The sequence below is a fragment of the Passer domesticus genome, chromosome 8, assembly GCF_036417665.1.
Source record: "Passer domesticus isolate bPasDom1 chromosome 8, bPasDom1.hap1, whole genome shotgun sequence".
NCBI classification, from domain to species: Eukaryota; Metazoa; Chordata; class Aves; order Passeriformes; family Passeridae; genus Passer; species Passer domesticus.
Genome location: NC_087481.1, coordinates 8657400 through 8671365, shown reverse-complemented (window position 1 = coordinate 8671365; position 13966 = coordinate 8657400). Strand labels below are relative to the sequence as shown.

General features: G+C 54.5%; 2 protein-coding genes across 2 annotated transcripts in view; both read left to right on the top strand.

Annotated features, from left to right (window-relative positions):
• LOC135305571 (zinc finger protein 850-like) overlaps positions 1-13966 on the top strand; it is a 296716-nt gene that overhangs the window by 262130 nt on the left and 20620 nt on the right. The gene's annotated exons all lie outside the window — the stretch shown is intronic.
• Positions 6169-7095, top strand: LOC135305661 (olfactory receptor 14J1-like; the record flags this gene model as incomplete). The annotated part of the gene is made up of 1 exon (XM_064429407.1): positions 6169-7095. A coding segment is annotated over one exon (927 nt), but the record flags the coding sequence as incomplete, so codon positions are not given.

Sequence of the window (13966 nt, the reverse complement as noted above, 5' to 3'; positions counted from 1 at the left end):
CAACTGAAATGCTCGAGTGACTGCTGCCAATTCCACAATTTGTGGAGAACCCTGAATCATCCTCACATCCGAGTCCCATTTCCCTGTCTCTGAGTTCACCCATGTGATCACTGACTTGTGTGTCTTCCCTGAGCCATCAGTGAATACTGTGATCCCGTCCAGAGGTTCTTCACTTATTCTTGGCTTTGCCCTGTAACATATTTGCGACTGCAGCACTCTGTGTTGTGGAAAATGAATTGTGCAAGTTCCTGGGAAAGCTAACAATGCAATTATTAAATCTTTTGATTTCTGCATCGCCCATTTAAAATTGCATGCACAGTGGAGTCTTCGATGTCAACAGTGATTGTTTTTCAAACAGTCTTTGACTCGAGGTTTTTGGCCTCGCTCCTGGACTTAAATAAGGAATTTGAAACTCTTGTGTCTGCACCCTTTTCATCGCATCAAATGATGGCATATATCCTTTCCTTGCTTCTGCCGCTGAAAACATCCATGCCGGAATTCCCTCTGATGCTGCGATTCGTATCACGTCTTCTTCTTGCCCTTGATCCTCGTATAATGTATCTTTAAGTTCTAACTGTGGTACTGTTTTCTTTAACGTTGCCTTCCCTTTATATGTTGCTGGAAAAAACTGCTGCATGGTTGCAGTCCTGCCACGAGATAACGTTGTGGCTCTGCCCTGCATTTCGGTCATCCCCCCACTGGGTTGCCTGGACAGGTGCGATGACGTCACGAGCTCGATCGGCTCTTCAGCCGTATCGATTGGCTGCAGCAGTTGTGTTTGTGGAACCTGAGCCTGCACGGATTTTGACTGAGCCAGCAATGGAGGTTGAACACCTGAGCACCGCCCTGAGATGGGAGTGGTCTGAACCACAGGGGTTGGGATCGAGGAAACTGGAACCGGAGAAGGGGTGGAGCCCCGGGATACGGAGCCCCGAGATCGGCCCCTCCTCGCCTGGGACGTCACCGAGGATCGGACCCGCCCCCGACCGCGCTCCGTCCGCACTTTTCGCGTGTGCGCTTTTTCGGGAATGCTTCCCGTCTCCCCTGGACTGACGTCACTGTCTCCGCCCCGCTCCCCTTCTGATGTCTCCTCCCCAGTGTCTGTCCCCGACTCCTCCCTCTCTGATGCTGTGTCCATACCCCGTACCCGTGTGTACGATCCCTGCTTCGCCCGTGCCCGTGTTTGCTCCGCGATGCGAGCTGACCGCCGCGGTTCGACTTCCGGGTCCTGCGTCACCGCCGTGCGTCCCCTACGTCTACTTACGGGTGCTGCTCGGAATTCCGCGGCTGCTCTGAGCTTGTTCCCCGCGTCTGACGTGGACGCTGTGATTTGGGAGCCCTTCCCGGATGTCCCGCGTGTCTCGCCCCCCGCGTGCGTCTTTGGCACGGCGCCCGCCAAGGCCGCCACCCCCGGTGTGGGTCCCCCAAAACCCGTGCCAAAACTCGTGTTCCCCACCGCTTCCGCGCCCCCCCCGCCGGTCGCGACCGCCGCCGTCGCCACCGCGCCGCCGCGCCCGCCGCGAGAAAGCGTTTCCCCATCCCCCTTCAATCCCCCGCAGACCCCCCTTCCCGATTCTTCCGCCTCCCCCGCCCCTTCGTTCCCCGAGATCCGAAATTCAGGAACAATCGTCCCCGACCCCTCGATCTCGCTGGGTGAAGATCTTAGCTGTTCTGGGGTTGGGATTGTATTCGCGTCTGAATCGGAGCCTGAACCCCCCTCAGTTTCTGGGGTTTCAGGGCGTTTTGGAGGTCTCTTGGGACTTTGGGATGACAGGGCTGAAAGCAGTGCCTTTTCCCCTTGCTCCTCTCCCTCGGGAGCTGTGCCCCCCGGGCCAATTGGAACCAGAGCCAATCTCTGCACCGAGCCATGCTCTGTTTTCCCCGCCCTTGTGGGAGTTGTGGAACCTAATTCCCTGGCTGATCTCCGACACCTTGCAGAGATAGCCTCTAACATAATTCTCGCTGGAGATAACAGCTTGAAAGCCGTCTCTTCCTTTCTGGTAGCTAAAAAATATAAATGTCTGTTAACTTCTTGCCAAAAGCCCACCTCAAACAACACATGTGTTTCTGCAAACGGATAATTAAATCTGACCCACAATAATAACTCTTTGAGCTCCTTTTTAGAAACCCCCTCTGCGTACGCTTCTGTCACGCCTTGTAAGGCTGACAATGTTTCTATTTGTTCCTGTGTGAGTGTGTTCCCCATGTTTCTTAATTTTGACCTTCTCACCGAATTTATGTCGTCAGAGCAGTCTGGAGGCTCCCGGTTCCCGTCCAGCAGGTCACAGGAAATGGATTCAGGGGCCCTTCTGATTCCGCTCCGGGCTGTTCTGATACGAGGTCTCTTCGGGAGAAGTGGAGTGCGGTGTTCTCTCTTTGGCTGCTGCTTCTTCGGACTCTTCTGGCTGCCTTCCCAAGGAGTTATCAGTGCTCTCCTGGGAATGAGTCCAGCTCCGGGAACTGCCCGCCTGGGAGCTGCCCGCTCGGGTGCTGCCCACCTGGGTGTTCTCTTTGCAGCTCACTCTTCGGCTCTCCGCTCGAGCTGTCGCTCTTCGTGCCCACCTTCGTGCCCCTCTTCGGGCCCACCCAGGGACGCCAGATGCCGGGGTCGGCTGTTGATTGTCTCTGCCCCAGCACGGGAAAAAGTGGTTCTGGGTAGGCCGCGCTCTCGAAGAAGGAGTCTGGACTCTTGCTTTCGGTCTTCAGTTGAGTTTATTATTTCTTATCTACAAAGATTTTCTGTCTGTCCAGCCGAGGTCTGTTCAGCAGGACAGCCAAAGGCACTCTCCCCCGCCCACGAGGCGGTTGTCTCTTTTATAATGAAAATTACGTATTCGATATTTACCTTTACTTCCCAATACTTTCTGCCCTTGTTGGCAAGTGTACTCTTTCTATGAACCAATCCACACATGCCAACATCATCCTGAACATGGATGCCAAGGAGAAGAAAGAAGAAGGACAGGGCACGCCCAAATTCCTCCATCTTGGGACTCCTGATCCATGCACAGAATTCTAGACCCCCCTGTACAATACATAAAACCCCCCTGTACAGTGCATTCTAACTTAAGTTCTAACAAGTGAATAACATCCCCTCACCATTTAAACATGAAATTCTCTCATCTCTTCACCTTCAGGTGTCATTTCTTTAAAAGGATCAAAGTCAAGCCACCAGGTACTTTTGGCAACATTCCAGGGCCTCCGAGCCCCCCAAGGGTTGTCTCGGTAGCTCTGGACATCCGGAGTGATGTACTGAGCTCCCACACCCAGAGGGTCATTAAAGTCCTTGTGCTGTGTCTGTGCTGCTGAGCTGGGCTGGGCTCCTGGCACAGAGGCAGCTCCTGGTAAGCAAGAAGAGCTTCAAAAGCACATTTCTCTTGATGAGCAGCTCTTCTGCCAGCCCAGCAGGGCTGGGGCACTGCCTGCAGCCAGCCCGGGCACAGCCCAGAGGCACAGAGAGCTTCAATCAGTCAGGGCTGGGAAGGTGCTGGGAAATGCCTGGGGCAGAATCACTGCCAACCCTTGGCACAGGAACCTCTGGCTGCAGGACAATGCAGCTGCAGCTCCTGGAGTGATCTCCTAAAGCTGGAACATCCCAATGCCTACGGACCCTGTGAGTACATTCTCTGATTGTCTCTTGTGCAGAGCAGCCAGGGGTGCCCAGGGCTGTCCTGCAGAGCAGGCTCCTGCAGCCCAGGGCACTGTGCTGGGGCAGGGACTCTGCTGCCTGCCAGGGACAGCTCTCAGCCAGCCCGGGGAGCTGCTCCCAGTGCTGGGGAGAAGCTGTGGAGGGAAGGAGCCACCCTGAGCAGGGCAGGTGCTGCTGCTGAGAGGGGCTGGGTGGGGCAGGGCTGCTCCCAGCTCCAGAGCAGCCTGGGCACAGCTCCGGGAGACACTGCCCAAGGAAGGTAAGCCTGGCATTGCTGGAAAGATCAGGAGCTTTCCTTTTCCTGCTTGGAGAAGGATGGGAAAGTTGGGGTAAGGACAAAAATATTTTTTATTTTGATACATTTTCATATATTCATAGCTCTGAATATTACTATTAAATAGTTTTAAAATTATAATCCTTACATCACTCTATTGAACTCTTTATTAAGTCAATTAAACAATTATTACATACTTCTTTAACTATAATCCATAATTATCTCTAGTACATTTCCTTACCTTTCTCCTTGAATTTAGAACAATAGGATGAATGTATAAATACATTCCTGATACTGTATAGTCTTATTATCAGGAAGAGGCCCTACTAGAAGAACATTTTGTTTTTTGACCAGAATGTGAGCAGTCACAACAAAAAGTGATGGCAAAGAAGCCCTTGGACCTACTCCTATGAGTTGAGCAGCTATGTGTAACTGGGGAAACAGAATCTCCTATTGGATGTTTCTGTTAAATATCCTAATTAATCCACCTTAATGAATTGTTGAAATCAGTTGTGCCCAATTCCCACTTGGACACCTGGAATCTTCCAATAAATGTCTTTTCTTTTTACTTTACTGTTCTAACACCTTTGCAAGAGTTTTATTCTTTTTTTATTAGAGACAACAGACGGATGAGAGAAGCAGAACAGGAACTGTAATCCCAGAATCACAAAACATTCTGAGTTGAAAGAGACACACAGAATCATGAAAGTAATGTTTGAACATTTACAGAGACTCCAGAACTGTAACTTTGGGTGGTCAGTCTCTCTGCTGGGAGCCTCCCAAAGGGCCCTCAGCCCTGGACAGCAGCAGCATCACCTCTGCAGGGCCCAGCAGGGCTCTCCTGAGCTGCCCTTGCCCACCTGCACACAGAGCCTGCCCCAGCCAGGGCCCTACACACAGGCAGGTTTCTGTAGGGCCGGGGCCAGGGCACACATGGTGGGATGGGCTCTGTGAGCGCTGGCAGGGACAAGGCTCCTCTCAGGAGGGAATGTCCAGGCCCAGGGAGATGCTCAGGCAAGGAGAGGGGGCTGAAGAGAGCAGTGCTGGGGCAGGAGGGCACTGTTGGTGTGTGGGAAGTGCCGGGCACAGCTGGGCACAGGGAGCACTGTCCTGAGTGCCCGCCTGTCTCAGCCCTGCCCTCTCAGACACAGCACCACAACATCTTCTATTGTTTCTGCCCTGCCGTGATATTGTCACTGTTATCTGCTGCTCTCAGGGAGGCTCTGGCATTTGCAGCAGCTGAGTCAGGCACTGCCCTTGGCATTCCTGCCAGGCAGGGGTGTCCATGGGAATGGGGTGTCCAAGCTTCCCTGGGACCTGTGGGGCTGTGGGCAAAGCAGTCCATGGGAAAGGGGAATGAGCTGAGCCCCCTCCCTGAGATCCCATCATGGGCACAACTGGGGATCTCCTTGCTGTGCCCTTCCAAGCTCTGAGCTGCCCTCCTGGGTGCAAATCTGTGCCAGAGCCTCTGGCAGTTCCCTGAATGTCCCATGGGGAAGGGCAGAGCTGCCACATCTGAGGAAATGCTGCTGGGTTTGCCAAGGGAGCCGTGAGTGTCCTTGGCACAAGGGAGTGCTGAGACCTTGCCCAGAGCCCTTTAGAGAGGGTGAAACATTCAGGGATCCCTCTGCTCTGGGCAGGGTCTGGTTTATGCCAGGGTGAGCCTGGAGTGTGACTGTGCTCTCATTGCAGCCAAAGGTGCAAAGACAGGGCAGTTGGGAACAAACCCATCCAGCTCCTCACCTTCCATCTGCCACAGGGAATCCTTTGCCTCTCCCATCTCTCAGTGGCAAACTCTGAGTGCAGAAGGAATGCTGGGGATTTCTGACCTCAGAGAGCCAGCAATGAAGTTCTAAAACAATTCCAAAAAACAACTCCTGACATTCTTTAGAAGTGTGAGTGCAGATGGTACCAATTCCTTCTCCATTAAGTGATTCCCCTGACAAATCCTGAATATCCAGCCTTGTCCCTCTGCCCCATTGACACAAACCCAGGGCAGCAGGGCAGGGATGGCTCCTCAAGAGCCCCCATGCACAGGCCTGGCTGCTCCTGGCACACTCAGCCAGCACAACTGGAGCTCAGGCAGGGACCTGGGTGAAGGTTTTCCCAGAGCAGGAGCAAGGGTGAGCGAGTACCACTGGAACGGTCTGCAGGGAATGGCCCAGGTTTGGCTCAAAGCAGCCTCTCCTGACTTGTCACTGTCCTTTCTCCATGAACAGGTTCCCATGTGCAGCCCCTGCAAATTTCCAACAGCAGCTCCATCAGCCACTTCCTCCTGCTGGCATTGGCAGACACGCGGCAGCTGCAGCTCCTGCACTTCTGCCTCTTGCTGGGCATCTCCCTGCCTGCCCTCCTGGGCAACGGCCTCATCATCAGCGCCGTAGCCTGCGGCCACCACCTGCACACGCCCATGTTCTTCTTCCTGCTCAACCTGGCCCTCAGCGACCTGGGCTCCATCTGCACCACTGTCCCCAAAGCCATGCACAATTCTCTCTGGGACACCACAACCATCTCCTACACAGGATGTGCTGCTCAGCTCTTTTTTTTGTATTTCTTCCTGTCAGCAGAGTATTCCCTCCTGACCATCATGTGCTATGACCGCTATGTGTCCATCTGCAAACCCCTGCACTACGGGACCCTCCTGGGCAGCAGAGCTTGTGCCCACATGGCAGCAGCTGCCTGGGCCAGTGCCTTTCTCTATTCACTGCTGCACACAGCCAATACATTTTCCCTGCCCCTGTGCCATGGCAATGCTCTGGGCCAGTTCTTCTGTGAAATCCCCCAGATCCTCAAGCTCTCCTGCTCCAAATCCTACCTCAGGGAACTTGGGCTCATTGCAATTAGTGCCTGTTTGGTATTTGGCTGTTTTGTGTTCATTGTTTTCTCCTATGTGCAGATCTTCAGGGCTGTGCTGAGGATCCCCTCTGAGCAGGGACGGCACAAAGCCTTTTCCACCTGCCTCCCTCACCTGGCTGTGGTCTCTCTGTTTGTCAGCACTGTTATCTTTGCTCACCTGAAGCCCCCCTCCATCTCGTCCCCATCCCTGGATCTCTCAGTCTCTGTTCTGTACTTGGTGGTGTCTCCAGCCCTGAACCCCCTCATCTACAGCCTGAGGAACCAGGAGATCAAGGATGCCCTGAGGAAAATGATGACTGTATCTTTTCAGAAACATTAAACCTTTCTTCTCCAGAACCTTCAGAATGTAATTCTTGACAATCTTGGCCTTTTTTTCCTATTTGTCCATTTTGTCACTGGGAATTTTTCCTATTATTTTTCTGGTGTTACAATGTTTTTATAAGATACTGCAGTACTACTCTGAGTATTTCTACATGATATTCTCTTTTTTAACACAAAGGCTTTTAGGTGGCTTGTTCCTTGTGCATGTGAATAAAAAGAAGTGGCTATCCTGAGCTGTGTGCCCAAGGCATTTCCTCAGCCCTTCTCTGGCTCTGCAGGGGCAGTGCCTGTGAGCAGAGGTGGAGGGAAGGGGCTCCCAGCACAGCAGCATGGCCAGGGACAATGGCCCTGCCTCTTTCCACATCTGCTCCTCCCAGCTCCACACTCCCCTTCCCAGCCCTGCTGTGGGTGCGAGGCCGGAGTGCTCTGGCAGCTTGGCCACTGTCCTGCTGCGTGTCCGTGCTGTGCCCTCAGGCAGGGACAGGCCATGGGCACTGCTGGGACACAGCTGGGCTCCAGCACAGCAGCTCCACCAGCAAAGGGCATCTCCTGAGGGCAGGGCAGGAAGGCTTTGCTCCCCTCCAGAGTCACTCTCAGGACTCTCAAGAGGCTCCTTGTGTTCCTTGTTCTCCCAGGGCTCAGTGGGATGAGATCAGGGTCTCACTGGGGCCTTCAGGGGACTCAGGTCTGGGTCAGGTTTGCTTGTTGATGGCCAGTGCCCATCAGATGCTGAATGGTCTGTACTGAACCTTCCTGGGGCTCTGCAGCTTGTGCCAGGGCTGATGGCAGGGCAAGGTTTGTCTGGAGGGCCTTGGGAGCTGCCAGGAGAACACAGGGGACCTGCAGGGACAGTGTGTGCCAGGGAGCAGCAGGGAGTGGAGCTCACTGGGCACAGGCCTGGCCAGGCTGGGCTCACCCCGAGATCAAGGACTGAATGTCTGCTGTGAGCCAGGAGAGCTCTGCAGCCCAGGGACACAGCAGGCCCAGGGAAAGGAGTCTGGGCACTGCCTCCTCTGATCCTCAGGGAACTCCCCCAGGAGGATCCAGGGCAGCCCCAAGCCCCTCTGGCAGTCCCGGCACAAGGCAGGCACCTCTGAGCCCCCTCCATGCCCCGCAGAGCCTGTGTGGGAGGGGGTGAGTGCAGGGAGCACCATCAGCTGCCTCTGTGTGCCAGGCTGAGCAGCAGAGCCCAGCAGATGCAGCCCAGGGCCCCAGGCAGCACAGCCCCCGTGCTCTGCAGAGCAGCAGCCCCAGCTCGGGGCTCTGGGCAGCAGGGCAGGGGCTGCAGCAATGGCTGCTGGGGCCAGCACAGACGTGTTCCCCTGGGAAAGGCTCTGGGGGCAGCTGGCATGGGCCAGGAGCAGAGCAGGGGCCCGTGGATGTGCAGAGGAGCCCTGGCAAGAGGCTGGCCTGTCCCTGGGCCAGCAGGAGCTGCCTGAGGAGCCCCGGGGCCAATTCTGCTGCTGGGCTGGGCAGCGGGGCTGGCCCTGGGGCTGCAGGAGCTGCCCGAGCTGAGCATCTGCTGAGCATTCCAGACCCAGAGTGGCTGTCCCTGACCTCCAGTGCCTGCAGCTCCTGCTGCAGGGCCAGACAGGGCTAGGCTGGGGAAGGGAGAGGAAAACAGTGGGCCCTGCAGTGTCAGAATGATCTCCATGGTTCCATGAGGCCCAAAGTGTCACTCTGCTCCCCTTGGTCACAGGAGGCCTGCAGTGGCACAAGGCACCTTTGGTTCTGTGGGCCTGCAGTGTCTGTTTTGCTGGTGGGCAGGGTCAGAACCAAAGACACAGACACCAAGTTCAGGAATTGTGTGATTTATTGTAATGCAAACTGCAAAGAATCACAAAAGGAGCAGCTCAGCAATGCACCCAATCATCAGCACCAAAGATTGCCTGCAGTGATTAAGAAAGATCCAGCACCAGTTCCCCTCACGCTTCAACATCCCCCAGATCCACACAGCAGCTGGGGGAAGCTGTCACAGCCAAGGGCTGCAGAGCCACTCCTGGACACTGGGAATTCCTGCAGGTGCCTCCAGCCACAGGTGAGGCTCCAACCTCGCTGTGAGAGGGCCCAGCTCTGACAGTGCTGAATGAACAAACTGACAGCACTTCTAGTGTGGGAACATCTGCTTTCATCCTCCTCTTGGGTTCCTCCCAAAGCCTGTCCAGGGCCTAAGGAGGAACCAAGGGAGGTGACTTTGATCCTTCAGCCCCAAACAAGGCCAGATGTCAGATTTCATGGCCCTGTCTGGCTTCTAAATACAGAAAGGTCAATACATGTTTCACTAATGAGTGGCTACATCTATCACAGTGCTAATGACCATGCATATTTTATTGATGAGCAAATACAAAGCTAAGCTTTGGTTGGAAGGTTCATCCAGAGGCCACCTTTGGCTCAGGGCCTGCTGTTCAGGCCTCACTCAGGGCTGTTGTCCAGGCCTTGGCACTTCAGGGACGTGGTTTAGTGCTGGGCTTGGCACTGCTGTGTGACCAGCTCGACTGGGTGAGCTCAGAGGTCTTTTCCAACAGAAAGGATGCTGTGATTCCATTATTATATCCACTGCATTCAGCTAGGTCTATTTGAGCAGCATTACTTTGCTCCAAAAGTTCCCTCTTGCTCAACTCCTATGGCCTATGGCTGCAGCTCCTTCAGCTCCTGGTGCTAAGCTGCTCATGCTGAACGAGGTGACTCAGAGAGATGAATACAGTCCATGCAATTCCTTCTGGGACAGAGAGAGGAGAGGGTGTGGAAACAGGAGCATTGTTGGCTGTGGCCTCCTCTTTGCCCTTCATGCCTTTCAGTGCTTTGAACCAGCCAGGAGCTTTCTCCAAGAGTGCAATGGAGCAGCTGCTCCTTGTCCTAGGTCTGGCTCTCTCCAGTCTCTGACCTTGCCTGGTTTTGTCCCTCTTGCTGTGCCCTCTGTTCCCCCAGGGCTCAGTGGCTGCTGCCCAGGACTGTGGGATTGGCACAGATCCAGTGGTCGAGACCCTCCTTGCTGTGGCCTTGGAGCTGCCTGGGCACAGCAGCCTTTTCCATCTGGAAGCTCCCCATGGACAGGGAGTCCCCAGCTCTGTTCCTTGCACAATCTCCAGGAGCCCAGGGCTGCCATCTCAAGTCCCTGCTGGCCCTGGGGGCTCCCAGGTGCCTCAGGCTGCTGTGACACTGCTGCACACGGGAGGGAAGAGTGGCAGGGGCTGTGCTGAAAGTCAGCTCCATGTGCTGCTGCTGCTGCTGCTGCTGCTGTGGGGTCATTTGTCCAGCCCTGGCCCAGAGTCAGGGATCAGATCCAGGCCCCGCTGCTGCTCCCTCGGGATCAGCCCCAGTTTGGGTGTTGCTGTCAGGGCCAGCAGGAGTGGTGGCTGGAGCAGCAGGTGCTGACAGTGCCCCAAGCCCCGGGGCTGGAGGGGTCCCTGGGCTGGGCTGGGAGGGAGCTGCCCCTTGTTCTCCCTCTGCCCCAAGCAAAGCTGGGCCGGGCACAAGTGGGGCAGCACAGCCACCAGGGAGCCTGCGAGTCTCTGCCAGCCCTGGCTGCTCAGAGTTTGGGCCTTGGAGCCTCAGGTGGCCAAAGGCAGCTGCTCCGGGTCCCTCTGTGTGCCCCCATGTTCAGCAGTGCTGCTCCATCAGTCTGTGCCCAGCAGTGGGGAAAAGCCTCAGCCCTGCAGGGCCAGGAGCTGCCGGGCTCTGCCTGAGCAGCTCAGCCAGCAGGAATGGAGCTGCTCCACATGGGAACCAGGAGCAAAGGGCTGCAGCACCTCGTGCTGGGGCAGAGCCTGAATTCTGAGAGGGAATAACAGAGTTATTCATGTGCATTGCTGCATCAGCACTGCCGGTGCTGTGCCTGCAAACACAGAGTTCAAAATGTGCAAAAGAATTCTGCAGCTCTTGACTGGATCAGGATGTCAGCAGTGCTGAACTCCAGCACAGTCCAAATGAAACACTTCACACCTCTGCTCATATCTGCTAGATTTTTTTCTTCAGGGTATCCAGAGAAAAGTAAACAGAGGAGGAGCCTACATTTTCATTGTTTATCAGAAATGTTACTCTTTTTGCTGTACATTCCTTTTTAGGGTGATTTTTCTGTCAAAAAAAAGGAAAAAAGAAAAAAATATGAAATATAAAAACAAAAAACAAACGTGCAGTGAAAATCTTCTCTAACTTTGGATTAAGAGGTAACTGGTATTTTTAAAAAGAGAACTCAGTTACTTTGGCATGGATCTATCTTACTGACATCAACATCATTTTTTTAAAAGATTCTGGGTTTTGTTTGCAATATTAAGTTATTTTAAATTGTGGTTAAATCAATAAGAAATTGAAAGATGGATTGTGTATGACTGTGTCTTGAGTGTAAAAATATTGCAGTTTGGAATTTGGATTTAAAGTGTTGGAAATGAAAGTTATAAATCCCAATGGATTGTGTGACAGCAGCTTTTCCTAGAGGATATGCAGCACTCCAAGGACTTCATCAGTGGGGTTGGGGGTACTTGGACCTTTGTCCTGTGCCACTCTGAGATGTCATGGAATGGAACTTCACCTGCCACCAGCCCAGGTCACCCTCTGCCACCAAAGCTCCTTGGACCTTGTGCCCCCAGGCAGGCACAAAGTGTTTGTGCTGCTCCCCCTTTTGCACAAACCCACAGAGAGCTGGGATTTTTCCAAGTCTCATGTCTGCATTGGGCCATATTCCTAGAGAAGCAGCAGCCCATCCCAATGAATATGGTGAGTTATATGGATGGTTGTGAGCTCCACTTCCTACCTAGAAATCCTGAAACTGCTTCTGAATGCTGCTCCTTCAGCTCTTGGACACCTTCTCACACAGAGCTGGGAAAAAAATCTCCTGGCCACCAGTTAAATGGCGAGTTATGCCAAAGTTAGAGCTCTGTGGGAAATCTCTATCCATCCCTATCCTATTAATATACCAATATGTGGGGGTGTGCATGGATTTGTCTTGTGTACAAAGGAAGGAGTGTGCAAGCAACGTGATTGACACTTTCACTGTCCGTGTTCATCCCATACCCATGGGTACAGAGACGTTATGGAAACCCTGGCACAAACAGAGTCTTCTGTCCCTGGATACAGAGACATCCAAGAGCCCCTGGCACATACAGACCCTTCTGCCCATGGATACAGAGACATCCAAGAGCCCCTGGCACACACAGACCCTTCTGCCCATGGATACAGAGACATCCAAGAGCCCCTGGCACACACAGACCCTTCTGCCCATGGATACAGAGACATCCAAGAGCCCCTGGCACACACACAGACCCTTCTGTCCCTGGATACAGAGACATCCAAGAGCCCCTGGCACACACAGACCTTTCTCTCCATGGATACAGAGATATCCAAGAGCCCCTGGCACACACAGACCCTTCTGTCCCTGGATACAGAGACATCCAAGAGCCTTGGCACACACAGACCCTTCTGTCCATGGATACAGAGACATCCAAGAGCCCCTGGCACACACAGACCCTTCTGTCTCTAGAGGACGGAGCGTGGTGGGTGGGGGTGGTTGGTGGGCAGCGAGTCCCGGACAGCAGGCCAGACCCGGCTCCAGCCCTGCCAGGCCCTGCCAAGGCTCAGTGCAGGATCCTCTGGAATGGGAAAGCCTTTCAGCCTTCTCCCTGCCCAGAGGGGCAGTGCTGGCCTGGCAGCACAGGTTGTTTTCCCCTCAGGCTGCAGGAGATGAGAACACACCACTTGCCAGCACTGAGTGCGAGGCACAGCTCCGGGTGCTCCCCATGAACCTCAGCTCTGGGAGCACTGTCTGCCCCAAGCTCCAGGGGCTGCAGTGGGAGCCCGGCTGGGCTCTGCCCTGGGGCCATCCTGCAGGGACAGCTGGAAACAGGGAGCATTCAGCTGCCACAAACAGCCAAGCCAGGGCTGCAGGGCAGCTGCTCCAGCCCGGACTGCACTGCTGTGTGCTGTGCTCTGGGGCTGGGGCTCCCCACACAGGGGACTGGACTGGTGTGCCAGAGGACACAGAGAAGCTTCAGCTTCAGCCTCACTGAGGTGGGTGCATTGGCTGGGAAGAGTGGGGAGGCTCAAGGGGATTCACAGAGCTCATCCTGCTGCAAGGATGAAGGGAGTGGGAACTCAGCAGTGAGGAGAGCTGAGGGCTGGAGAGTGGCTCTGAATGACACTAAAATGCCACTGGACCTCTGAAACATTGCTGCTCCTCAGCCAGTGACAGCATGAGTCCCTAAACCTGGGGCTCGGCCTTCCTTGTGGTCAGGGGCATCAAGATAGGCAACAGAGTGATGGAGACAGCAATGGGCTGGGAATTCACTGGGGGGAAAAAAAGGGAGCAGTTGAGAAGTAAAAGGCAGGTGGGGGAGAGAACTGTTCAGAGAAGGGCTGAGCTACAGCTTGAGCAAGCTGAAAAATGTCATTTGGAGTCATCCCAGATTGATTTGATTTCAGAAGGTATTGAACAAGTTTAATTTTTGGGAGGTGTCATGTTTTCCCTTGGAGGTGTACACTCTGCAAACTTGAGCTGTGTTGCCAAAATGCTCAAGCAAGTCTGTGCTGCAGGTGACACCATTTCTTCTTTGGCTGATTCCGGCCCCGTGCTGAGCTCCAGCAGAGCCCTGGCAGAGCCCAGAGCAGCCTCAGCATCCGCAGAGCCCGGCTGCAAGGAGAGAAAGCAGAAACTGCCCGTCAGCTGAGGGCTCCTGTCCCCTTGTCCCAGCTGCCCATGGTGCCCAGGCCATGCTGGCTGTGCCCAGAGCTGTGCCCAGAGCTGCCCATCAGTGCTGCCTTTGGGAGCAGGGCAGGAGGGCAGGACATGTGCCCAGCCTGCAGCCAGCCTTGGCACATCCACCTGCTCAGCAGATGCCCAGAGCAGGATGCTCCTGTGCTCGCTGCCATCTCCCAAA